Raw genomic sequence first — 25396 nt, 5'->3', positions numbered from 1 at the left:
CTAGGTTTAATATATACTGAATTCAAAGATTTGATTCATAGAAATCAATACTCTTTACTAATTTGGCTCAATGCAGGTACTCAGTTTAGTAGATAACTTAGTCTAGTACCTCTCCAACTTTAACACACATACAGAATACCTGGGGAACCTTGTTAAATTGCGGATTCTGGCTCAATAGATCTGAGTGCAACTAAGTCTGAATTTCTAATAAGCTTCTAGGTGATACAGATTCTACTGATTCTGCAGCTTAAGTAGTAAGGATTTAGACCTTAGTAAATGTGACAGACTCAATTTTTGAGTCTAGTCTGAATATTTGTATAGTCCTTTCCTATTGTGATGAGAGACACAAAATTTGAACCTACACTTTAATAATGTAAATTTATTATAATCTGAATTCCTATATGTCAGAAATATTACAATGGAAGTAAATTGCTTTTTGTATATGCTGAAAACTAAACTTACAATGCCAGGTTTGACAATATAATTCATTATATATACCATGGAGAACTAATTTAACAGAAACTGTGAGGAATAAGCCAAAAATATAAATTAGTGAAATGGGAATCAATGTAACATAAAACAGTTATTTTGAGAATAATCTGAGGAACCATATTCTTTTTTAATATAGGAAATAACATCAAGATTTATAATGAATCAGCTAGCAGAAAAGAATCCTTTCCTAATGAAAGCCATAAAATGGTACCCACAGGTCAGGAGCATAATCTCTCAGGGAAGAAAGTGTGCAATATGTGAGAAGTTCTTTTTAACCATATGGCTGGAATGTGTTGAGTTTTTTCCTCCATCAAAGGTAAATGGTGTTTTCTGTATGAATATGAACATAAGACCACCTCTTATTCTTTGTCCTTGTCTAAGTTGATCAATATAAACTACATTTGTATCTAAGAATTGACATCTATGATGATATAATGGGTTTTTCACCAGCTTTATTGATTTATAATTGATAGATAACATAGTGTAAATTTAAGGTGTATAACATGTTAATTTGATACATTTATAAATGCAAAATGACTACCACCACAGTTATCACCCACATCTCCATCCTGTCACATATCATCATTTTTTATTTTTGTGGTGAGAACACTTAAAATCTACTTTCTTAGCAACATTCAAATATATGATACATATGTAATATGTATGTGTATATGACTAATATATATCATAAATATGTATGATGCATATGTATACTTACATATCATAAACATGATATATGTATATTGTATTAGCTGTAATCACCATGCTGTACATTAGACCCTCTAACTTAATCTTATAACTGAAAATTTGTACACTTTGACCACTATCTCCGCATTTCTCCCAACCCATAACGTCAGGTAACTATCACTTTACTATTTCTCTAAGTTTGTCTTTTTTATATTCCACATATAAATTATTGTGCAGTATTTATTTTTTCTCTGATTTATTTCACTTAGTGTACTTCCTTCAGTGTCCATCTAAGTTGTCATGAATGGCAGGATTTCCTTATTTTCCTTAGCTGAGTAACATTCAGTGGTGTATAGATATACACCACAACTTCTTTATCCATTCATCTGTTAACAGACATGCATAGGTTGTTTCTATATCCTGGCTGTTGTGAGTAATGCTGCAGTGAACACGAGAGTGCAGGTATCTCTACGACATCCCGATTTCAGTTTCTCTGGATATGTAATAAAGTGGAATTGATGGATGATATGGTGGTTGTATTTTTAATTTTTTGAGTGACCTACATACTTTTTTCTATACTGTCTGTACAAGTTTGCATTTCCACCAACAGTGCATACAGTTCAGTTCAGTCACTCAGTCATGTCCAACTCTTTGCAACGCCATAGTCTGCAGCACGCCGGGCCTCCCTATCACCAACTCTCAGAGTTTACTCACACTCATATCCATTGAGTTGGTGATGTCATCCAACCATCTCATCCTCTGTCGTTCCCTTCCCTTCCTGCCCTCAATCTTTCCCAGCATCAGGGGCTTTTCAAATAAGCCAGCTCTTCACATCAGGTGGCCAAAGTATTGGAGTTTCAGCTTCAGCCTCAGCCCTTCCAATGAACACCCAGCACTGATCTCCTTTAGGATGGACTGGTTGGATCTCCTTGCAGTCCAAGGGACTCTCAAGAGTCTTCTCCAACACCACAGTTCAAAAGCATAAATTCTTCAGTGCTCAGCTTTCTTTATGTCCAACTCTCACATCCATACATGACTATGGGAAAAACCATAGCCTTGACTAGATGGACTTTGTCAGCAAAGTAATGTCTCTGCTTTTTAATAAACTGTCTAGGTTGGTCATAACTTCTCTTCCAAGGAGCAAGCGTCTTTTAATTTCATGGCTGCAGTCACCATCTGCAATGATTTTGGAGCCCCCCAAAATAAAGTCTGTCACTGTTTCCACTGTTTCCCCATCTATTTGCCATGAAGTGCTGGGACCAGATGCCACAATCTTAGTTTTCTGAATGTTGAGTTTTAAGCCAACTTTTTCACTTTCCTCTTTCACTTTCATCAAGAGGCTCTTTAGTTCTTCTTCACTTTCTGCCATAAGGGTGGTGTCATCTGCATATCTGAGGTTATTGATATTTCTCCTGGCAATCTTGATTCCAGCTTGTGCTTCATCTAGCCCTTCATTTCTCTTGATGTACTCTGCATATAAGTTAAATAAGCAGAGTGGTAATATACAGCCTTGATGTACTCCTTTCCCAATTTTGAGCCAATCCATTGTTCCATGTCTGGTTCTAACTGTTGCTTTCTAGGGAGGCAGATCATATGGTCTGATACTCGCATCTCTTTAATAATTTTCCACAGTTTGTTGTGATCCCCACAGTCAAAGGCTTTAGTATAGTCAATGAAGCAGAGTAGATGTTTTTCTGGAATTCTCTTTGCTTTTTCTATGATCCAGTGGATATTGGCAATTTGATCTCTGGTTCCTCTGCCTTTTCTAAATGCAGCTTGAACATCTACAAGTTCTTGGTTCACATGCTGTTGATTTTGAGCATTACTTTGCTAGCATGTGTAATGAATGCAGTTGTGCGGTAGTTTGAACATTCTTTGTCATTGCCCTTCTTTGGAATTGAAATGAAAATTCACCTTTTCCAGTCCTGTGGCCACTGCTGTGTTTTCTAAATTTGCTGGTATATTGAGTGCAGCATCTTAACAGCATCCTCTTTTAGGATTTGAAATAGTTCAGCTAGAATTCCATCACCTCCATTAGCTTTGTTTGTAGTGATGCTTCCAAAGGCCCACTTGACTTCACACTCCAAGATGTATGACTCTAGGTTAGTGATCACACCATCGTGGTTATCTGGGTCATTAAGATATTTTTTGTATAGTTCTTCTTCCCTGGTGGCTCAGCTGGTAAAGAATCCATCTGCAATGTGGGAGACCTGGGTTTGATCCCTGGTTGGGAAGTTCCCCTGGAGAAGGGTATGGCTACCCACTCCAGTATTCTGGCCTGGAGAATTCCACAGACTGTATAGTCCATGGGCTCACAGAGTCAGACATGACTGAGAGACTTTCACTTCACTGTGTATTCTTGCCATGTCTTAATATCTCTTCTTCTGTTGGATCATATTGTTTCTGCCCTTTATTGTGCCCACTTTTGCATGAAATGTTCCCTTGATATCTCTAATTTTCTTGAAGAGATCTCTAGTCTTTCCTATTATATTGAAAAAGGAGACACAATCACAAATGGGCCTTGTTCTTGATTTAAAAATCTAGAAATAACTAAATATCAAATTGTAATGCATCTACTCATGTGAATGTGAAATTATGCCATAATTATTTTATGAATTAGTTAGATGAGGATTGGAAAATATTTGATGAAAAATTTTTCTGAATCTCAAATATTAACTTTCACCATAATTCATTCAGATGCCTTTGACTTTTTCATGTGTTATAGCTCTTGCTGTCTGAGTTTTGTTAGTCCTCAACATTTACAGAATTATCATTAACTTCAAGTAATTGATACTTAAGTATTAACTACTAAGGATATAATGCTTCAAAGCAACAACAAAAATTAGTCCTTTTTAGTTACCACCAACTTGGATCGTAACATCTATGTTGATGGTACTTGGTACTACCAATGAAATAGTCTCATAAAATTCTTTCCAAATACTGCATTCCAAATAGTGCCAAAGATATGCATTCAATGTTTTCATTTTGTATAGTTATGTTAACTTAATAGTTATAGTTATGTTGAACTTAATATTTTCCTAGATTCCTTTAAAGTTGAAGAGTTTAGGGAGGGAATAATTTGGAATATGAACTGTCAGTCCTGTATTTAGTGATGTAATTTAATGAGGGCTTCCTTCAAAAGAGTCTCAGTCGAGTAGGTTTCACTACACATGAGTGAAAAAGCTGATCTACTTTATGAAAATAATTAAAATTTCAGTCTTAATTCCTTTTTTATAACAAGCTGTCAGTAATGAAACATAAGATTGCATTTAATAATTTTACTCATTACATATAGAGCAAAATCCTACTTTGTAACAAAAAGTTATTATTACTTGTATACCACTGACATTCATTTATGAAACTGATAATTTCAACCAGTCAGCTGTGAAAATGAATGTTAGTTTTAAAATATTTATGCAGTGGTTAGTTAATTTAAAGTAAATTACACACTTAGGAGATCAAGGATACCACATTTCTAATTGTAAATAATCATGACAGTAATATATATTTATTCAAAAAATTGAAATGGCATGAATGTTTCTTATCACTTAATTTGGAAAACAGTAAAACAGTTAGAGTATAGATGATCTTGCCGTTCATGGCCCACAGCTTTGTTGTGGCAAAGGGGCTTGCATAACTCAATGAAACTATGAATCATGTGGTGCAGCACCACCAAAGATGGATGGGTCATGGTGAAGAGTTCTGATAAAATGTGGTTCACTGCAGAAGGAAATGGCACCCCACTCCAGTGTTCTTGCCTGGAGAACTCCATGGACAGTATGAAAAGGCAAAAAAATATGACACTGGAGGATGAGCCCTCCCCTCCACCCCCCAGGTCAGAAGGTGTGCAGTATGCTCCTGGGGAAGAGTGGAGGGCAATTACTAATAGCTTTAGAAAGAGTGAAGTGGCTGGGCCAAAGTGGAAATGGCACTCAGCTGTGAGTGTGTTTGGTGTTGAAAGTAAAGTCTGATGCAGTAAAGAACAATATTGTATAGGAACTTGGAATGTTAGGTCCATGAATCAAGGTAAATTGGATGGAGTCAAGCAGGAGATGGCAAGATTGAACATCAACATCTTAGGAATCAGTGAACTAAAATAGATGGTAATGGGTGGATTTAATTCAGATGACCATTATGTCCACTACTGTTGGCAAGAATCCCTTAGAAGAAATGGAGTAGTCCTCACAGTCAACCAGAGTCCAAAATGCAGTACTTGGGTGGAGTCTTAAAAATGACAGAATCATCTTGGTTCTTTTCCAAGGCAAACCATTCAGCATCACAGTAATCCGAGTCTGTGCCCCAACTACTGATGCTGAAGAAGCTGACCAGTTGTAAGAAGACCTACAAGGTCTTCTGGAGCTCACTCCAAAAAAAGATGTCCTTTTCATTATAGGGGATTGGAATACAAAAGTAGGAAGTCATGAGATACCCAGAATAACAAGCAGATTTGGCCTTAGAGTACGAAATGAAGCTGGGCAAAGGCTAACAGCTTTGTCAAGAGAATACACTAGCAACAGCAAACACCATCTTCCAAAAACACAATAGATGACTCTACGTGGATATTAATGGTCAATACCGAAATCAAATCGATGATGTTCTTTGCAACCAAAGATGGAAAAGCTCTATGAGATCATAAAAACAAGACCTGGCTGACTGTGGCTCAGATCATGACTGAAGTTCAGGGTTAAATTGAAGAAAGTAGGGAAAACCTCTAAGCCATCCAGGTATGACCTAAATCAAAGCAGTCAATATGTCAGAATATTTGGAAAGCCCAGCAGTGGCCACAAGACTGGGAAAGGTCAGTTTTCATTCCAATCCCAAAGAAGGACAATGTCTAAGAAGGTTCAAACTTCTGTACAATTGCGCTCATCTCACATGCTGGCAAGGTCATGCTCAAAATCTTCAAGGTCAGCTTCAGCAGTATATGAAATAGGAACTTTCAGATGTAAAAGCTGGGTTTTGAAGAGGTAGAGAAACCAGAGATCAAATTGCCAATTTTTGTTGCATCATGGAGAAAGCAAGGCAATTCCAGAAAAATATCTACTTCTGCTTCACTGACTATGCTAACGCCTTTGACTGTGTGGATCACAACAAACTGAAAAATTCTTCAAGAGATGAGAGGACCAGACCACCTTACCTGCCTCCTGAGAAACCTGTATTTGGGTCAAGAAGCAACAGTTAAAACCAGGTGTGAAGCAACTGACTGGTTCAAGATTGGGAAAGGAGCATAACAAGGCTGTATGTCGTCAGCCTGCTTATTTAACATATACAGAGTACATCATGCGAAATGCCAAGCATGATTCCAGCTTGATGAATTTCAAGCTGGAATCAAGATTGCCAGGAGAGATATCAACAACCTCAGATATGCAGATGATACCACTCTACTGGCAGAAAATGTAGAGGAACTAAAGAGCTTTTTGATGAAGGTGAAAGAGGAGAGTGGAAAAAGCTGCCTTAAAACTCAACATTCAAAAAACTAAGATCATGGCATCTGGTCCCATCACAGCAAATAGAAGAATAAAAAAATGAAAGCAGTGACAGATTTTTATTTTCTTGGGTTCCAAAATCACTGTGGACAGTGATTGCAGTCATGAAATTAATAGATGCTTGCTTCTTGGAAGGAAAACTATGACAGACCTAGACAATGTATTCAAAAGCAGAGACATCACTTTGCTGACAAAGTTCCATCTAGTAAAAGCTATGGTTTTTCCAGTAGTCATGTATGGCTATGAAAGTTGGACCATAAAGAAGGCTGAGCACCAAAAAATTGATTCTTTAGAACTGTGATGTTGGAGAAGACTTTTGAGAGTCTGTTGGACAACAGGGAGATCAAACCAGTCAATCCTAGTCAATCAACCCTGAATATTCATTGGAAGGACTAATGCTGAAGCTGAAGTTTCAATACTTTGGCCACCTGATGCAAAGAACTGACTCATTGGAAAAGACCCTGATGCTGGGAAAGATTGATTGGGAGAAGGGGGTGGCAGAGGATGAGATGGTTAGGTAGCATCACCGAACCCATGGATGTGAGTTTGAAAAACTGGGAGATGGTGGCGAACAGAGGAGCCTGGTGATCTATAGTCGGTATATGACTTGGCTACTGAACAACAACAGCATCATGAATGATCTCACATACTGTCTCTTGATTGCTTCTACTTCTATGGAAATTCATTGAATTCTCTTTTCCCTTTAAGGAACTCTTTTCTTAAACTGCTAGGTAGAGTTAACAATTGTATTCAGTATACACAATTTTTTTTTTCCTTCTAAAGAATCTTAAATTGCATTCAACTGCAGCACATTTATCTGCTGTGCATTACCAGAATGTTTGAACCTCCATGTGACACTCAAAAGCCATTGATTATGCAGAGGTGGTGATGAGAGGGCAGTTATCACTCTGTACTGGAGAGAATGTTGCATAGCTAGATGGGTCACTGAGTCATGAGCAAGATTTTCTTTCTGATTTCTGCCCTTATTACAGTCCAAACTGCCCTAAGGGTGGAATGACCATATATAGTATATCATGTAAGTCAAGATTCTTTTGAGAGTAAAAGTAGACAGCATTCTTAATAACTGAAAAATCAGGAAGCCAGGACTGTCCTAAGCAAAACTGAATATTGCTACACTTCCTAATTGAAGCAGTTAACTTTAGAGGAGTGGTCATTCCTGGTGCTTATGCAGAATAGAGGAGTTGTCATTCTGAATGTTCATCTTGTATTTTTAAACTTACTTTCAGGGCTTCCCTTGTGGCTCAGCTGGTAAAGAATCCACCTGCAATGCCGGAGACTGGGTTTGATGCCTGGGTTGGGAAGATCCCCTGGAGAAGGGAAACGCTACTCACTCCAGTATTCTGGCCTGGAGAATTCTATGGAGAATTCTATGGACTGTATAGTCCATGGGGGTCACAAAGAGTTGGACAGGACTGAACGACTTTCACTTTCACTTTTCATTTTCACTTTCAGTCATTCCATAAATATTTGAGACCTTGCTTTAAGCAGGAAAATCTGGATGCTAAATACCATGCAAACAAATAGGGTACCTAGTTTGTCTCAAATGGTTAAAATCTAAGAGTTGAAACTCTGAAGATGTAAAAGACATTAGCTATAAACTCAAAATGTTAAATGAGACTAGTTGCTTTAGGGATTCAAAGTGTAAGATGAGATTGCTATAGGTTGTCAGGCCTATGAAGTGCCTAGGCAGATGCTGGAACTTGTGCAGGGCATTGACATGGTTAGAATTCAGATACATGGAGAAGGAAGCAGGAAAGATATTCTAGGAGAAGAGAACAGTATGGAGGAGAATGAGTCATGTTTATAGGCAGTGAATCAATTAAGGTGATTTGTGGCTAAGAGTAGGAGAAAGAGACAAAAATATTAGGGTCAAATTCTGTGAACATGTGAAAGGATAGAATAAAGAATTTGAACTTGATCCTGTTTGGAAATGGAGTTCTCCTGAATGTGTGGGGATGAGTCAATGCTATAAAAAAGAATTTTAGAAGGAATCATTTGGGATTTAGAAGGAATCATTTATGCTAGAGTAATTGGAGTTTGAAGGGAAGAGAAACTGAAGAACAGAGAGCTGTTAGAGTGCTTGCCTGGTGGGGTGTGAGGGATAGAAGTAGAAATGCAAGGAATGGAAGCGCCATGAGGGAGGAAGGAGAGCAGAATGCGGTGACTGATTGGACGTGGGAAACCCAGAAGGTTCCAGAGGGATCTGATTTGGGGCAGGACTTCAAGTTTCATTTTAGACATGTTGAGTTTCAAGTGATATGTGGATAATTGAAGTCACTATGTTTAGCGATCAGTTGGAGACAGACTAGAATAGCAGAACAATAAACTTCTATGCTTTATTTGAAAATATGTGCACTTTCCAATAACTGTTCATTCTTCCAAACAGTTCTGTAAATTATTATTAAACTCTAATCAAAACACTACATTGGAGAAAGAAGCTGGGAGGTACTCTATGACTAAAACGATCTAGAGTTTAGTGAACTTAGATTCTAGTCATGTCTCTGCCTCTAACTATGAGGCCTAAGGTAAGTCACCTTCCTTCTCATTATATCTGGACCAGTTTCCTCATCTGTACAATGAAGTGAGTAGATTCAAAATCTCTCCTAGCTCCAGAGTGCCTTGATTCCTTAATTGGGAGAGTGGCTATGATAGTCATGCTTTTCGTGGTCCTGCTAATTCAGAACATGATACTAGTATTCGTTTCCCATTGCTGCTGTAACAAATTTCTAATAATCTTGATGTTTTAACAACAAAAATGTATTAGCTTGTAGTTTAGTAGGTCGGAAGTCCAATATGAGTGTTATTGTGCTAAAATCAGTGTCAGGAGGACTGCGTTCCTTCTGGAGGATTCTTTCCTCCAAGAGAGAATCCATTTTTTCACTCTTTCCAGGATTTAGTGGCTACCTACCTTCCTTGGCTCATGGTCTCCTCCCTCCATTCTCAAAGCCAGCATTGGCAAGTCTAGTCCTCCTCAGACCACATCACTTGGACTTTCTCTTTTGCCTCCTTCTTCCACTTTCAGTGGTCCTTATGATGAAATTGGGTCCACCTGGATAATTCAGGCTAACCTCTCCATCTTGAGATCCTTTTAATCTTTTTTTTTTTTTTTAAAGATCTTTAATTTTATCACACCTGCAAAGTCTCTTTTTCCATGTAAGATAACATATGTAGTCATAGGTTCCAGAGTTTAAGACCTGGATATTTTGGGGGAGCCTTTTTCCTGTCTACCATGATACCTTTTCCTAAGAAAAAAGAAAGGCATCTATCTCTTCTTTCCTAGTCCTTGCACTTCATGAAATACTGAAACTTTATCCAAAGCTCTGCTTTATACTATATGATATAAATATATATTTTGATACTTTTTGATTTCTTAAAGCTTAAAATATGGTAGTTGTCACTCAGGCATATTTTAAAAACAACTCTCAATTCCACCATTCAATGAATATAAAACTTAGTAAGCATGCATTTTCAAACTTAAAGTGGAAGACTATTTTTCCTTAAAATACAGAGAGGATTATAATCATGTTTATTTCCTTTATGAAATAATGCATTTTACTGTAGAGATTAAAGAGAAAATTAGACTTTAGTATAGCATTTCACATTTTAAAGCTTTTTGCTAAAAAGATATAAAATCATAAACCAACTCCTTTTCTTCTTCTCTGACTTTGGCTTGATAAAAAGGATGTTTAAGCGTTTCAGTTTCTAACTGTAAACAACAAAGCAGTATTTATCTTTGATGGAGTTACGAGGTTTTATTAGTTGAGGTTTTTGAAGACATGTCTACTCTGTGTGTCATAATTCCTTTGTAAATGCTTATTTCAAATGGATGTATGTTATACAAGTAGAAATATATGTCATACTGGTGACAGTGCCACAAATGGAAATAGAAACTTAAATGGTATCAGGAGTCAAGGTATTAGAGACTTTCTTTTCTCATGTAAGCATTACTGAGTTCAGTGGCTTTAGATGGAAAAGTATATTACCAAGGAATTATATTGAGTCCATTTTTCTCAGTAAAATTTCCAGGAAACAATTAATAGCCGTGAGATATATGATGTTATAAATAGTAATTATTAACTTAGAGAATAACCACAAGTTGTTCAATACAAAGCTGATAATGGCTTTTGGTAAAATAAGATTAAATACATTTTAATAAAAAATTTATGAAAAAATTTAAATAAAACATTGTATTCTAATTAAACAATAATACCCTCCAGAAAAGGAATGAGGAACACAGACATCTTGCATTCCTGCTTGCAGCAAGTGCCAAGTCAAATTCTGCTCATGCAGTTTCTTAAAGACACGAGGGAGAATGGCTAAAACCACGGCGGAAATAGGAAATGCTTTTAATAGTTTCTGTTATGAACTTTTCACCTCATGGAGAAACTGGACAAAGAGAACTGGATCACTCTATGGCCAAGTTGCTTTCTTGGTTTGTGTTTGTCTTTCTTCAACCTCCTCCTCTTGGTTCATGGCTCTGCTCTTTGTCCTGGTTTCTTAAACAGAAGCTGAGTGAAGTGCATGTAGCATGGTATATTTTGATAGCCTTTAGTTCTGGATGAGATGTGTTACAGTCGTCGACAGGAATAGTTTATTAGATGAGAGGGTTATCTACTATGTATATGGAAAGGCCACATTTAGATTTCGGCTTTTGTCATTAGTTCTTTAAGTACCATTTCAACATTTAACCATTATAAGCTATTAATCAATTTGATCTCATATAGAGTAGATTTGAATTATTATACATAATGTGTCTGATATTGTACAACTACTTATGAATTCTTTTTATCTTTAGACTAATATTTATTGTTGATGTCCCATGAGTCAACATTTTATGATCTGTTTATTGTTTATATAGAGAGTATATTGTTTCCCCAATACAAAATGAACATTCTTGAATTACTGCTCTCATAGTTAACCTTTTCTATTAAAAAATGTCTTTTTGTATCTTCTCCAGGTAGCCACATCCTAGACATCCTTAAAACCCTAGTCCACTGTTTTGTTATAATGTGAAGTCTTGCTTCATATGCAGCCTATGGTGATGTGTCTTTTCTCTGCACCCATGCAGAACATATCAGTGGATTGAGCCTTATGTTTATAGTTATTTTTTTGTGTTTATGTCTTACATTTCCAACTAGTTGCTGAAAGATTCTTAGAGGCAGGGATTGTTCCTTATATATCTTTGTATCTTTGACACTTTTGCCTAATAGGGTACAGGTTTTTGGTTGTTTGTAATTTGTCATAACTCCTAGCTGCAAGTAAAAGAAACCCACCTCACACACTAACTCAAGTAATGAAGAAGGTCTAGGGATAAGTCTGGCTGAATATTTAGTCATGCTGGGTTGGGTATCCAAATTTATTCATCCAGAATTTGTCCTCCTGGTTTCCTTTGTTTTGGCTTTTCTCTCAGATTGTGTCGGAGAAGTCAATGGCACCCCACTCCAGTACTCTTGCCTGGAAAATCCCATGGACGGAGGAGCCTGGTAAGCTGCAGTCCATGGGGTCGCTAGGAGTTGGACACAACTGAGCAACTTCACTTTCACTTTTCACTTTCATGCATTGGAGAAGGAAATGGCAACCCACTCCAGTGTTCTTGCCTGGAGAATCCCAGGGACGGGGGAGCCTGGTGGGCTGCCATCTCTGGGGTTGCACAGAGTCGGACACGACTGAAGCAACTTAGCAGCAGCAGCAGCAGCTCAGATTGTGTGCATGTGTGCTAAGTTGCTTCAGTCGTGTCTTACTCTTTGTGATCCTGTGGAGTGTAGCCCACCAGGCTCCTCTGTCCATGGGATTGTCCAGGCAAGAATACTGGAGTGGGTTGCCATGCCCTCCTCCTGGGGATCTTCCTGACCCAGGGATCGAACCTGCATCTCCTGTGGCTCCTGCTCTGTAGGTGGATCTTTACCACTGAGCCACTGGGGGCGCCCTTGCTCTCAGGTTAGAGTTCTTTCAATTGTGTCTTCTGGCTGTGGAGGGAGCACTTCTTCTCTCAACAGATTCAGGGAAAGCTTTGGGGCTGATGATTATCGGTTTTCTTGGAAGCTCTTGGGCTATGTGCTTACATGGCTGTGGTAGTGGGATCAGTTGCCCTCTCTCTTTCATAACATTTGCACTGAAATTGGAGAATGGGTAGTTCCTTAAAGGAAGAGGTGGGCTTTTGTGCCAGCTGGTGGGAAATGGGTGCTGACAGACAAAAAATAAGATTCCCATTAGGGAATTTCAGTCATGTTTCCTGGTTGATCACATAAACTTCTAGGAAATAAGTCAGGTTTGTAGAGATTCCAATTTTCACCCTCATCCAAAATATTTTATCATTAGAATAGTGCCATGTATTCTCTGAGCCTTTGGCTCTTCATTGATTTATCACCAAGGTTGAAAGGTTATTACTCTCTTGAGGGTGGATTAATAGCTGTATTTAGGTGCTTTAACCTTTAAATAGGCCCAGGGTGTTCTTTTATGGAAGAGTGAACAGAACAGTAATGAAATCTCTTACTGTGGATTGTGATAATGATAGCCCAGTGGGTTGGTTAATGATAAAACTAAGTAGCGTTATCAACCAATTAAACTTTGACTCTGTTTTGGACTCTCTCACTGAGACCTGTGTTGACCTCAGAAGTTGCTTATAAAGCAAATAAATGGTAAGCTTTGAGGTTGCCATTATTTCAAATATAGTGGTCAGAACATGTACACTAAGAGGTCAATACTTTGGCCACCTGCTGCAAAAAATCGACTCATTTGAAAAGACCCTGATGCTGTGAAAGGTTGTTGGTGGGAGGAGAAGGGGATGACAGAGGATGAGATGGTTGCATGGCATCACCGACTCAATGGACATGAGTTTGAGTAAACTCTGAGAGTTGGTGATGGACAGAGAGGCCTGTCTGCTGCAGTCCATGGGGCTGCAAAGAGGCGTATATGACTGAATGACTGAACTGAATTGAATTGAAGTGGTCAGAACATGTACACCAACTTAGTGTATATGTTCTAAAATTCCTTATTTGTACATTTAGAAGTAAGATGAGAGATATTGTAAGTACAAAAACTTAAGTCCTATATTGATCAACTTGCTTGAAACCTAGCCCGTGAAAATCTTAATGAACATTGCAGACAATAAACAGAGTTCTAGGAAGATTAATTTCCATGAGAAATGGATGCTAGGTAAAACTGAGATGTGTATCGAAGTGTTCAGTTAGTCTCTGTTTATTGATCAGTTTAACATCCCTGTAGATCAGAATCAGGTTTGTATGGATTCTGTATCATTTTTTTTGCCTTCATCCCAGAAACTTTACAACTAAGCAATACAGTAATATCTTTGGATAAAAGCCTAGATAATCTTTTATCATTTGAATTTTATTTAGTGTTGAGTATGCCCTTCTTAGGGCTTCAGTGGTGGCTCAGGCAGTAAAGAATCCACCAGCAGTGAAGAAGACCTGGCTGTGATCCTGGGTTGGGAAGATCCCCTGGAGAAGGGAATGGCAACTCACTCCAGGATTCTTGCCTGGAGAATCCCCTGGAGAGAGGAGCCTGGTGGGCTACAGTCCTTGGGGTCACAAAGTGTCAGACACAACTGAGCGACTAAGCACAGCACATAGCAGCATGCCCTTGTTAACTAGTTAAGTTTGTTTATTTGTGTGTGGGAAAAGAGCAAATCAAGCATAAACAGTTTAGTATGTACTTTAGAAATCAATATTCTGAAATCTCCGAGAAAGCTAATATTTATTTTATTTACTTAAAATACTTAAAATATTGTAAATGTTTAAAATATTTATTGAGTAGTGCCTTAATTTTATTTTTAATCTTTACTTTTTAGAACTGGAAAATAAGCAGAAATCTACAGCTGGTACCTCTTCGAATATTAATTTGTTCTTATAAATGTTTTTACCAACGTAACCCTAACATCTTTGGAATTGCTCAGGTATAGAGCAGGTAAGTAGCTCATTTAGAGCCTCACATGACTTACCCATCAGCTCTACGCACATAGTCAGATTATGCCCAGCTTATGATACCCTGCTCTTTGTCAATACCTTAAGTAAAGGAAGAAAAGAAAAGTAAAGGACCAGTTTAAGCACCACAGTCTAACTTTAGATTGTTTAGACTCTTAAGTGTGCTGAAAAATAAAATAAAAATAGAAAAATCAGTGTGTGTGGCAATTGAGTGTCATTTTTTTCTGTCATTTTATTTTGATGGGGTCAAGTATTTATTTTATGGGTATTTTGCAAGTGAAAGAGAATCACATTTTAGTGCTAGATAGTTCAATTATGATTTCAGTTGCGTTCTTATTTTCTAAGAGGCACTAAAATCTTTCTTTTCTGTCTTTATTAAGGTAATATTGGTTTATAACATATAAGTTTGGTATAGTCAACATTCTGTTTCAGCTCCTGTGCACACTACCAGAAGTTTAGTCTCCGTTCACTGCCATACGGTTAATCCCCTTTATCCGCTTTGCCCTCCCCAACCCCCTTCCCTTCTGGTAATCACTAGTATGTTCTCGGTATCTGTGTGTTTATTTTGCTTGCTTATTTTGTTTTATATTCCACATATGAGGGAAATCGTATAATATTGGTCTTTCTCTTATTTCATTTAGTGTAATCCCCTCAAGGTCCATCCCTGTTGTAGCAAATGGCAATATCGCATCTTATTTTTTTATGACTGAGGTGAGAGTTGGACTGTGAAGAAAGCTGAGCGCCAAAGAATTGATGCTTTTGAACTTTGGTGTTGGAGAAGACTCTTGAGAGTCCCTTGGACTGCAGGGAGATCCAACCAGTCCATTCTGAAGGAGATCAGTCCTGGGATTTCCTTGGAAGGAATGATGCTAAAGCTGAAACTCCAGTACTTTGGCCACCTCATGCAAAGAGTTGACTCATTGGAAAAGACTCTGATGCTGGGAGGGATTGGGGGCAGGAGGAGAAGGGGACGACAGAGGATGAGATGGCTGGATGGCATCACTGACTCGATGGACGTGAGTCTGAGTGAACTCCGGGAGTTGGTGATGGACAGGGAGGCCTGGCGTGCTGCGATTCATGGGGTCGCAAAGAGTCGGACATGACTGAGCAACTGAACTGAACTGAACTGAGTATTATATAATGGAGAAGGCAATGGCAACCCATTCCAGTACTCTTGCCTGGCAAATCCCATGGACAGAGGAGCCTGGTAGGCTGCAGTCCATGGGGTCGCTAGGAGTTGGACATGACTGAAGCGACTTAGCAGCAGCAGCAGCAGTATTATATAATATCCCATATCTTCATCCATTCATCATTCATGAACACTTAGGTTGTTCCCATATCTTTGCTATTTGTAAATAATGCTGCAATGAACATAGGGGGCATATGTCTTTTCAAATCAATGTTTTTATATTCTTCAGATAAATATACAGAAGTAGAATAGCTGGATCATGTAATAGTTCTATTTTTAATTAAAACATTTTTGTACTGAAGTATAATTGATTTATAATATTGTTAATTTCAGTTCAGTTGCTCAGTCATGTCTGACTCTTTGTGACCCCGTGGACTGCAGCATGCCAGGCCTCCCTGTCCGTCACCAACTCCTGGAGTTTACTCAAAACTCATGTCCCTTGAGTTGGTGATGCCATCCAACCATCTCATCCTCTGTCATCCCCTTCTCCTCCCACCTTCAATCTTTCCCAGCATCAGGGTCTTTTCCAATGAATCAGCTTTTTGCATCAGGTGGCCGAAGTATTGGAGTTTCAGCTTCAGCATTCATCCTTCCAATGAATATTCAGGACTGATTTCCTTTAGGATAGACTGGTTGGATCTCCTTGCAGTCCGAGGGACTCTCAAGAGTGTTTGAGCATCTCCTGTGGAGGTATGGGTCGGCAGTGGACTCCCGCAGGGACAGGGGCTCTGGGTGCAGCAGACTTGGGTGTGGCATAAGCCCTTTTCAAGGAGGTCGCCGTTAACCCTACCATAGAGCTGCCAGAACTTACAGAGGACTGGGAAATAGATTCTTGGAGGGCATAAACAGAACCTTGTGTGCACCAGGACCCAGGAGAAAGGAGCAGTGACCCCACAAGAGACTGACCCAGACTTGCCCGTGAGTGTCCAGGAGTCTCCGGTGGAGGTGTGGGTTTGTAGTGGCCTGCTGCAGGGTTGGGGGCACTGAGTGTAGCAGTGCATGCATGGGATCCTTTGAAGGAGGTCGCCATTATCTTCATCACCTCCACCATAGTTTGGCCCCAGGTAAATAATAGGGAAGGAACAAAGCTCCACCCATCAATAGAAAACTAAAGATTTACTGAGCATGGCCCCACCAATCAGAACAAGACCCAGTTTCCACCACAGCCAGTCTCTCCCATCAGGAAGCTTCCATAAGCCTCTTATCCTTATCCATCAGAGGGCGGACAGCCTGAAAAACACAATCTGATCACATGGATCACAGCCTTGTCTAACTCAATGAAACTATGAGGCTGCAGTGTAGGGCCACCCAAGACGGGCGGGTCATGCTGGAGAGTTCTGACAAAATGCGGTCCACTGGAGAAGCGAATGGCAAACCACTTCAGTATTCTTGCCTTGAGAACCCCATGAACAGTATGAAAAGCTAAAACGATAGGACACTGAAAGAGGAACTCCCCAGGTGGGTAGGTGCCCAATATGCTACTGGAGATCAGTGGAGAAATAACTCCAGAAAGAATGAAGAGACGGAGCCAAAGCAATAACAACACCCAGTTATGGATGTGACTGGTGATGGAAGTAAAGTCCGATGCTGTAAAGAGCAATATTGCATAGGAACCTGGAATGTTAGGTCCATGAATCAAGGTAAATTGGAAGTGATCAAATAGGAGATGGCAAGAGTGAATGTCAACATTTTAGGAATCAGCAAATTAAAATAGACTGGAATGGGTGAATTTAACTCCGATGACCATTTTATCTACTACTGTGGTGAGAATCCCTTAGAAGAAATGGAGTAGCCATCATAGTCATCAAGAGTCTGAAATGCAGTACTTGGATGCAATCTCAAGAACGACAGAATGATCTCTGTTGATTTCCAAGGCAAGCCATTCAGTATCATAGTCTATGCCCTGACCAGTAATGCTGAAAAAGCTGAACGGTTCTATGAAGACTTACAAGACCTTCTAGATCAGATCAAATCAGATCAGATCAGTCGCTCAGTCGTGTCTGACTCTTTGCGAGCCCATGAATCGCAGCATGCCAGGCCTCCCTGTCCATCACCAACTCCCGGAGTTCACTCAGACTCACATCCATCGAGTCAGTGATGCCATCCAGCCATCTCATCCTCTGTCGTCCCCTTCTCCTCCTGCCCCCAATCCCTCCCAGCATCAGAGTCTTTTCCAAAGAGTCAACTCTTTGCATGAGGTGGCCAAAGTACTGGAGTTTCAGCTTTAGCATCATTCCTTCCAAAGAAATCCCAGGGCTGATCTCCTTCAGAATGGACTGATTGGATCTCCCTGTAGTCCAAGGGACTCTCAAGAGTCTTCTCCAACACCACAGTTCAAAAGCATCAATTCTTCGGCGCTCAGCCTTCTTCACAGTCCAACTCTCACATCCATACATGACCACAGGAAAAACCATAGCCTTGACTAGACGGACCTTTGTTTTCAAAGTAATGTCTCTGCTTTTGAATATGCTATCTAGGTTGGTCATAACTTTCCTTCCAAGGAGTAAGCGTCTTTTAATTTCATGGCTGCAGTCACCATCTGCAGTGATTTTGGAGCCCAGAAAAATAAAGTCTGACACTGTTTCCACATCTATTTCCCTGAAGTGGTGGGACCGGATGCCATGATCTTCGTTTTCTGAATGTTGAGCTTTAAGCCAACTTTTTCACTCTCCTCTTTCACTTTCATCAAGAGGCTTTTGAGTTCCTCTTCACTTTCTGCCATAAGGGTGGTGTCATCTGCATATCTGAGGTTATTGATATTTCTCTTGGCAATCTTGATTCCAGCTTGTGTTTCTTCCAGTCCAGCGTTTCTCATGATGTACTCTGCATAGAAGTTAAATAAGCAGGGTGAGACCTTCTAGAACTAACACCTAAAAAAAGATGTCCTTTTCATTGTTACTTTCAGGTGTATGGTAAAGTGAATCTATTACACAAATACATATATCCATTCTTTTTTAGATTCTTTCCCCCATAAGCCATTACAGAGTACTGAGTAGAGTTTCTTGTGCTATACAGTAGGCCCTTAGTAGTTATCTATTGTATATATATGCCATTCACAGCAACATGAATGGACCTAGAGTCTCATACTGAGTGAAGTAAGTCAGGCAGAGAAAGACAAATATCACATGATGTCACTTATACATGGAAACTAAAAAAAAGGCTACACATGAACTTTTAAACACATATGTATTCTTAAAAACTAAAATAGAGTTACACATGTAGAAAATAAACTCACGGTTATGGGGTGTAAAGGGTGGGAGGAGCAGATAAATTGGATGATTGCATCGACACATACATATTTTTAATTTTTTGAAGAACCTCCATACTGTTTTCTGGAGAAGGAAATGGCAACCCACTCCAGTATTCTTGCCTGGAAAATCCCATGGAAGAGGAGCCTGGTGGGCTACAGTCCATGGGGTCGCAGAGTTGGACACGACTGAGTGACTTCACTTCACTTCATACTATTTTCCACAGAGGCTGCACCAATTTACTTTCCCACCAACAGTGTGTGAGGGTTCCCTTTTCTCCACATCCTCGCCAGTGATCGTTGTTTTTCGCCTTTTTGGTAGTATCCATTCTAATGGGTAGGAGGTGATATCTCATGGTTTTGATTTCCCTAGTAATTAGTGATGTCGAACATTTTTTCATATGCCTGTTGGCCTTCTGTATGTCTTCCTTGGAAAAATGTCTATTCAGATCCTCTGCCCATTTTTGAATCAGGCTTTTTGTTGTTGAGTTTTATGAGTTCTTTACATATTTTGGATGTTAATGCCTTATTTGATACGCAAATGTCTTCTCCTGTTGGAGGGTGTCTTTTCTTGGTGTTGATGGTTTCCTTTGCCTGCAAAAGCATTTTAGTTTGATGTGGTGCTGGTGGTTTAGTTGCTAAGTCGTGTCCAACTCTTTCGACTTCATGGACTGTAACCTGCCAGGCTCCTCTGTCCAGGGATTCTCCTGGCAAGAATACTGGAAATTTATTTTTGTTTTTGTTTGCTTTCCCTGAAGAGACATACCTAGAAATATATTGCTAAGACCAGTGTCAAAGAGTGTAATGTCTGTGTTTTTTCCAGGAGTTTTATGGTTTCAGGTTTTACATTCAGTTCTTTAAAGCTGAGTTATGTGTACGATGTAAGATGATGGTCTATTTTCGTTCTTTTGTATGTGGCTGTTCAGTTTTCCAGTACCACTTATTGAAGAGACTGTCCTTTCTCCATTGTATGGTTTTTGCTCCTGTATTGTAAATTAACTGTCCATATATGTGTGGATTTATTTCTGAGCTCTCAATTCTGTTTCATTGATCTGTGTATATTTTTCTGTCAATACCATGATATTTTGATTACTTTAGCTTTGAAGTACAATATGAAATGAGGACAGTGATCCCACCATCTTCTTTTTCTTAAGGATACTAAAGTCCTCTTGACTAAGACAAAACCTTCATTCCACTTAAAAATGAGTAGAAGCTGAAAACCCAGGCTTGGTTACTCCTAACATCACTTTGTTCTTGCTTTTAAAGCTTGTCAATTTTTTTTCCCACAAGAAAACCATGGGAAGTAGTGCTGGGATGAGAATTTGGCTCCTTTTCTCTGTGGGACAACAGAAAAGTAGGGGGGAAAGTTATGAGAATGTGTAGTACAGTTTGCATAGATGAGTAGCTCTTGGAAGTGTTCTGTCCAGCAGCATCCACATCACTTGAAAACTTGTTGGAAGAACAAATTATCTGTCCCCACCCAGAACCACTGAATCAGAAACCAGGAGAGTATAGTACAACAGTCTGTGATTGAAAGCTCCTCCAGGTGATTTTGATGCACATGCTTGTTTGAGACCCCAGGGACAGACTAAGATAAATTTGCTGTTTATCTTAGAAAAGCAAGAAATTTAATTATAATTTATTTTTAAACCCCACTATTCATGTGACTAATTGGTGGTGGTTCTTATGGAAAGCTGAGTGATTTTTCATCTTACGTATGTTTTATTACCATGTTACCTTCCTAACTGGGCCTTTTTTTAGGTCACTTCAGGACATGGTCGTTCATGCAGCAGGGTTGCCTCTGGCATACCTGAGAAGCTAAATAAATGGAGCTTAACTGAGAGGCTCTCAGTTCGGTAGAATGCAGGAGTCAAGCCCCACTGAGACAGAGTTGCTCCAGGAAAATTTCTAAAGGCTCCATTAACCAAGAATGCATTTTAAACAAACAAAACAAACAAACAAACAAAAAGGTACAAATGAAAGTCATAGGAGCTCACTTAAAAATGAGTTGCAGGAATAAAATGTGTATGTTTGCCGAGGGAAAACTACTGAGAAAATTGATTTTGATTAGGGAAATGCCTTATGCAACCTATGTTGTTGAAAAGCATGTTTGTTTACCATTTTAATCTCATGACTTCAGCTACAATTTATGTACCAACCTTGGTTTTGGGGAGAAAATTGTATTCACTCATTTATCTATGTGTTCACTTATTCACCAAGCATTTCAGGTATTCTTGAAGCTCAGGGGACATGGAGACTGTTGACTGTCCGCCTCCACATTTTTTACCCCCCACTTCATATCTCAAGTTACGGAGACTTTGTTTCTGCCAGATTATTCCAAAAATGGCCTTTCAGAGTTCATCAGTGACTTCCTACCAATCCAGCTGCTCCTCATCTGGCTGTTCTGTAAGTTTGGTCTTGTTTGAGCATCTTCTGCCTCTTGGAACTTTATGCCTTAGGATCATTATTTTCCTGATGGCCTCTTGCCCATAGCTTAACTGAGTTGTCTTCTATATCTTCACACAAGACCAACGGTTCTATGAGGAGATTTCTCTTAGTCCCATTTTATTGTCTCTTCGCACTTTTTCTTTACCTGAAGGAACTCACCTATTCCCACCAGTTTCATTTAGATTCACTTACCGCAGCTAGGGGAGTAGCTGCTAAATCTCTTTCTTCATTTTTAACCCAGGTTTCCAAGCTTCACTATCCAAAATAGAATTGATTCTATTCTTCACAAATTATTTATTCATGTATTAAGCAAATATTTATTGAGGGGCTCCTGTCTACCAGGCACTGTTTTCTGTTCTAGGAATATAGCAGTGAACAAAACTGGCAAGTCTCTGATTTTAGAAAGCTTATATTCTGATGGGGTTGGGGAGGCAAACAATAAAAGCCAGACAAATAATATGGTGATATGTACTTTGAAGAGAAATAAAATAGGATTCAAGAGAGAGAGAAATGATGAGAACACTTTTTAAAAAGCATTTTGGCTGCACTGGGTGTTCACCATGGTGTGTGGACTCTTCCTTGCATCACTTGGCCTTTCTCTGGGGGCTGCACATGGGCTTAGCTGCCCTGCCACATGTTGGGTCTTAGTTCCCCAACCAGGGATCAAGCCTGCCTCCCCTGCTTTGGAGGGTGGATTCTTAACCACTGGACCACCCGGAAAGTCCCCAAGGATACATTTTATAGAGAGTAATCTGGGTCTGATAGGGTAATATTTGATCAAAAATCTGAAACAAGTGAGGGAATGAATTCTGTGGGTATAATGAATAGGAATCAGCTGAGTCTTTGAAAGGCAAAAAGTGCAGGAAGAACGCTAGAAAGCATCAATAACTAAATGTGTGCTAAAGAGAAAGCATGACTCTGAGCTCAGGAGACTTAGTTTTGCTGAATGCATGATCGTGCATGATCACAGGAAGGATGCATCTGGGGAAGGATGCATCTGCTTCTGCCCTATGTTCAGAACCATTTAATTAAATGAGATATATATGGCACATATATATGGGTGTCCATTGGCATATGCATGCAATGCTGGAGACCTGGGTTCCATCCCTGGGTTGGGAAGATCCCCTGGAGAAGGGAAAGTCTACCCACTCCAGTATTCTGGCCTGGAGAATTCCATGGACTGTTGAGTCCCTCGGGGTCACAAAGAGTCAGACACGACTGAGAGACTTTCATTTTCATTGGCATATGAGATTGTGGTCTCTTCTTGCCAATCTATAATCCTTCTGAAATTCTAGCATTATGTTAGAATCTGAAACACTGCAAAATATTTTCATTTTCTAACAATTACAACAAACTTTTATTTACTCAAATGAAGTTGAAGCAACTGAAGCATTAACTTTTTGTGAGTTATTTGGATTTAGTATTTCTCTGTCTCTTTTGTGGGTCCTCTCTGGAATTTTTTGGTTCACTCACACTTGCCTCAGAAAGACATAGCTGAGTAAAAAAGAGAAACTCATCTCTTTTACTGTTATAAATTTGTTATTGTCTGTGTTGTGGGAAGGTAGATTCAAATAGAAAGACGTATATTTTAGGATTATTAATAAATTCTCTTTGTCGCCAGTTACTAATTCCATGGTACAATGAGCAGAGAGGAATTCCTTTAAAATAAACTGGATCAGTCTCCCACCTCAGTCTCCACTTTCTCTCATCCCCCATCTGATGGCTCTTCTCTCAGATGTGCCTGCTCAGTCCCCCCAGCCTATGGGAAGTGCCTCCCTGGCCGCCATATTTCAACTGTGAGTTTCACCCCCAGCTCCTACTTCACCCCTTCCCTTCTGATTGCTTCTCCCATTCCTTCTATTTCACTCTGTAATTTACCTACTAATTTTATTTATTGCCCGTCTCCCTCTACTATAATGTAAGCTCCATGAGAGGAAACAAGACTTTTCCCCCCCTAACATTTTATTATAAAAATTCTTAAGCATGTAGATAATTTGGAAGAATTTTACAGTGAATACCCATAAGTCCATCATCTAGATTCTACAGTTAACATTTCACTCTATCTGCTTTATTACATCCCTCTAGTCAACCATTGATCCAGTTTATTTTTTTAATTTATTTTTGAAGTTGCAGACATCAGTGGTTTCCCTTCTAATATTTCAGTGCGCATGTCACTAATTAGAGTTCAATATTTGTTTCTCTCTTTCTTCTGAGGTAACTTTGATATTTACATTTTTTAAAACAAATTAATTAATTTATTTTAATTGGAGGATAATTACTTTACAATGGGCTTCCCTGGTGACTAGGCTTGTAAAGAATCCGCCTGCAATGTGGGAGACCAGGGTTCCATCGCTGGGTTGGGAAGATTCCCTGGAGAAAGGATAGGCTACCCACTCCAGTACTCTGGCCTAGAGAATTCCATGGACTGTATAATCCATGGTGTCGCAGAGTCAGACACAACTGAGCGACTTTCACTTTACTTTACAATATTGTGGTGGTTTTTGCCATAAATCAACACGAATCGGCTACAGGTGTATATGTGTCCCCTCCATCCTGAACCCTCTCCCACATCCCTCCCCACCCCATCCCTCTGGGTTGTCCACCACTCTTTGGGTGCCCTGCTTCCTGCATTGAACTTGCACTGGTCATCTATTTTACATATGGTAATACATGTTTCAATGCTATTCTCTCAAATTATCCCACCATCACCTTCTCCCACTGAGTCCAAAAGTCTGTTCTTTACATCTGTGTCTCCTTTGCTGCTGTGCTTGTAGGATCATTGGTACTGTCTTTCTTGATTCCATATATATGCATTAATACACAGTATTTGTCTTTCTCTTTCTGACTTCCTTCACTCTGTATAATAGGATCCAGGTTCATTTATCTCATTAGAACTGACTCAAATGTGTTCCTTCTTATAGCTTAGTAATATTCCATTGTGTATATGTACCAAAACTTCCTTATTCATTCATCTGCTGATGGACGTCTAAGTTGCTTCCATGTCCTAGCTATTGTAAATAGTGCTGCAATGAACATTGGCATACTTGAGTCCTTTCAATTCTGGTTTCCTTAGGGTGTATTCCCAGCAATAAGATTGTTGGTTTACATGCACAAATTTATATGACTTCACCAAAAATGCATTTATAAGCCCTCATCAAGATGGAGCGTTACCATCATTCCAGAAAATCTTCTCATGTCCCTTCCTTGTAGTTTTGCTAGATTTTACAGAACACCCAGTTAAATTTGAATTTCAGTGAAGCAATGGATAAATATTTAATATAATAATGTCTCAAATGTTCCATAGGATATACTTATGCAAGAAAATTCTTTGCAGTTTATCTGAAATTCAAATTTAACTAGAAATCCTGTATTCTATCTGGCAGCTCTACTTTCTAGTATATTCTTGCATCATTTCCCAGAGGAAGTGAACTATTCTGATGTTTTTCCACCATAGATTTTGCCCATTTCAGAACTTCATATAAAAGGATTGCACTATATGTATTTTCTGTAAGGCATTTTTTCACTCAGCATAACGGTTTTGAGATTCATCCACAGTGTTTATGTGTATCATGAATTTGTTCCTTTTTATTATTGACTATTGTTCCATAATATAAATATACTACTATTTATTCATTTATTCTTCACCTTGGATTTTTTTCCAGTTTCCTTCTATCATGAATAAGCTGCTATGAGCCAACAATGGCTGCCAATTAAGTTCTTGACAAAGTCCCAACTCTTTAACATGGCTCATTCTGTAATTTTCTTACCTCCCCTCTGATCTCAGCACACACCACTCTTTTCTTAAGCTCACCACTCTCCGATCATACTCCCTTCAGTGTCCTGAAGCTTTCATGCTGCTTCTCCCATTGGCCTTTACACGCAGTTC

General features: G+C 39.1%; 1 protein-coding gene across 2 annotated transcripts in view; it reads left to right on the top strand.

Moving 5' to 3' along the window:
- Window positions 1-25396, top strand: part of LRRC69 (leucine rich repeat containing 69) — a 95474-nt gene that overhangs the window by 65502 nt on the left and 4576 nt on the right. The window contains exons 7-8 of one of the 2 annotated variants that reach the window (XM_070802930.1): window positions 629-808; window positions 14494-14609. In XM_070802930.1, coding sequence (XP_070659031.1) covers window positions 629-808; window positions 14494-14604 — 291 coding nt within the window. In that variant the 3' untranslated portion in view covers window positions 14605-14609. Of the gene's footprint in view, window positions 1-628; window positions 809-14493; window positions 14821-25396 lie in introns of those variants that run through there. The other variant, XM_019973815.2, reaches the window with a different exon arrangement.

The sequence above is a fragment of the Bos indicus genome, chromosome 14 (genome assembly GCF_029378745.1).
Source record: "Bos indicus isolate NIAB-ARS_2022 breed Sahiwal x Tharparkar chromosome 14, NIAB-ARS_B.indTharparkar_mat_pri_1.0, whole genome shotgun sequence".
NCBI lineage: Eukaryota > Metazoa > Chordata > Mammalia > Artiodactyla > Bovidae > Bos > Bos indicus.
This window is presented reverse-complemented; position numbering and strand designations above follow the sequence as displayed.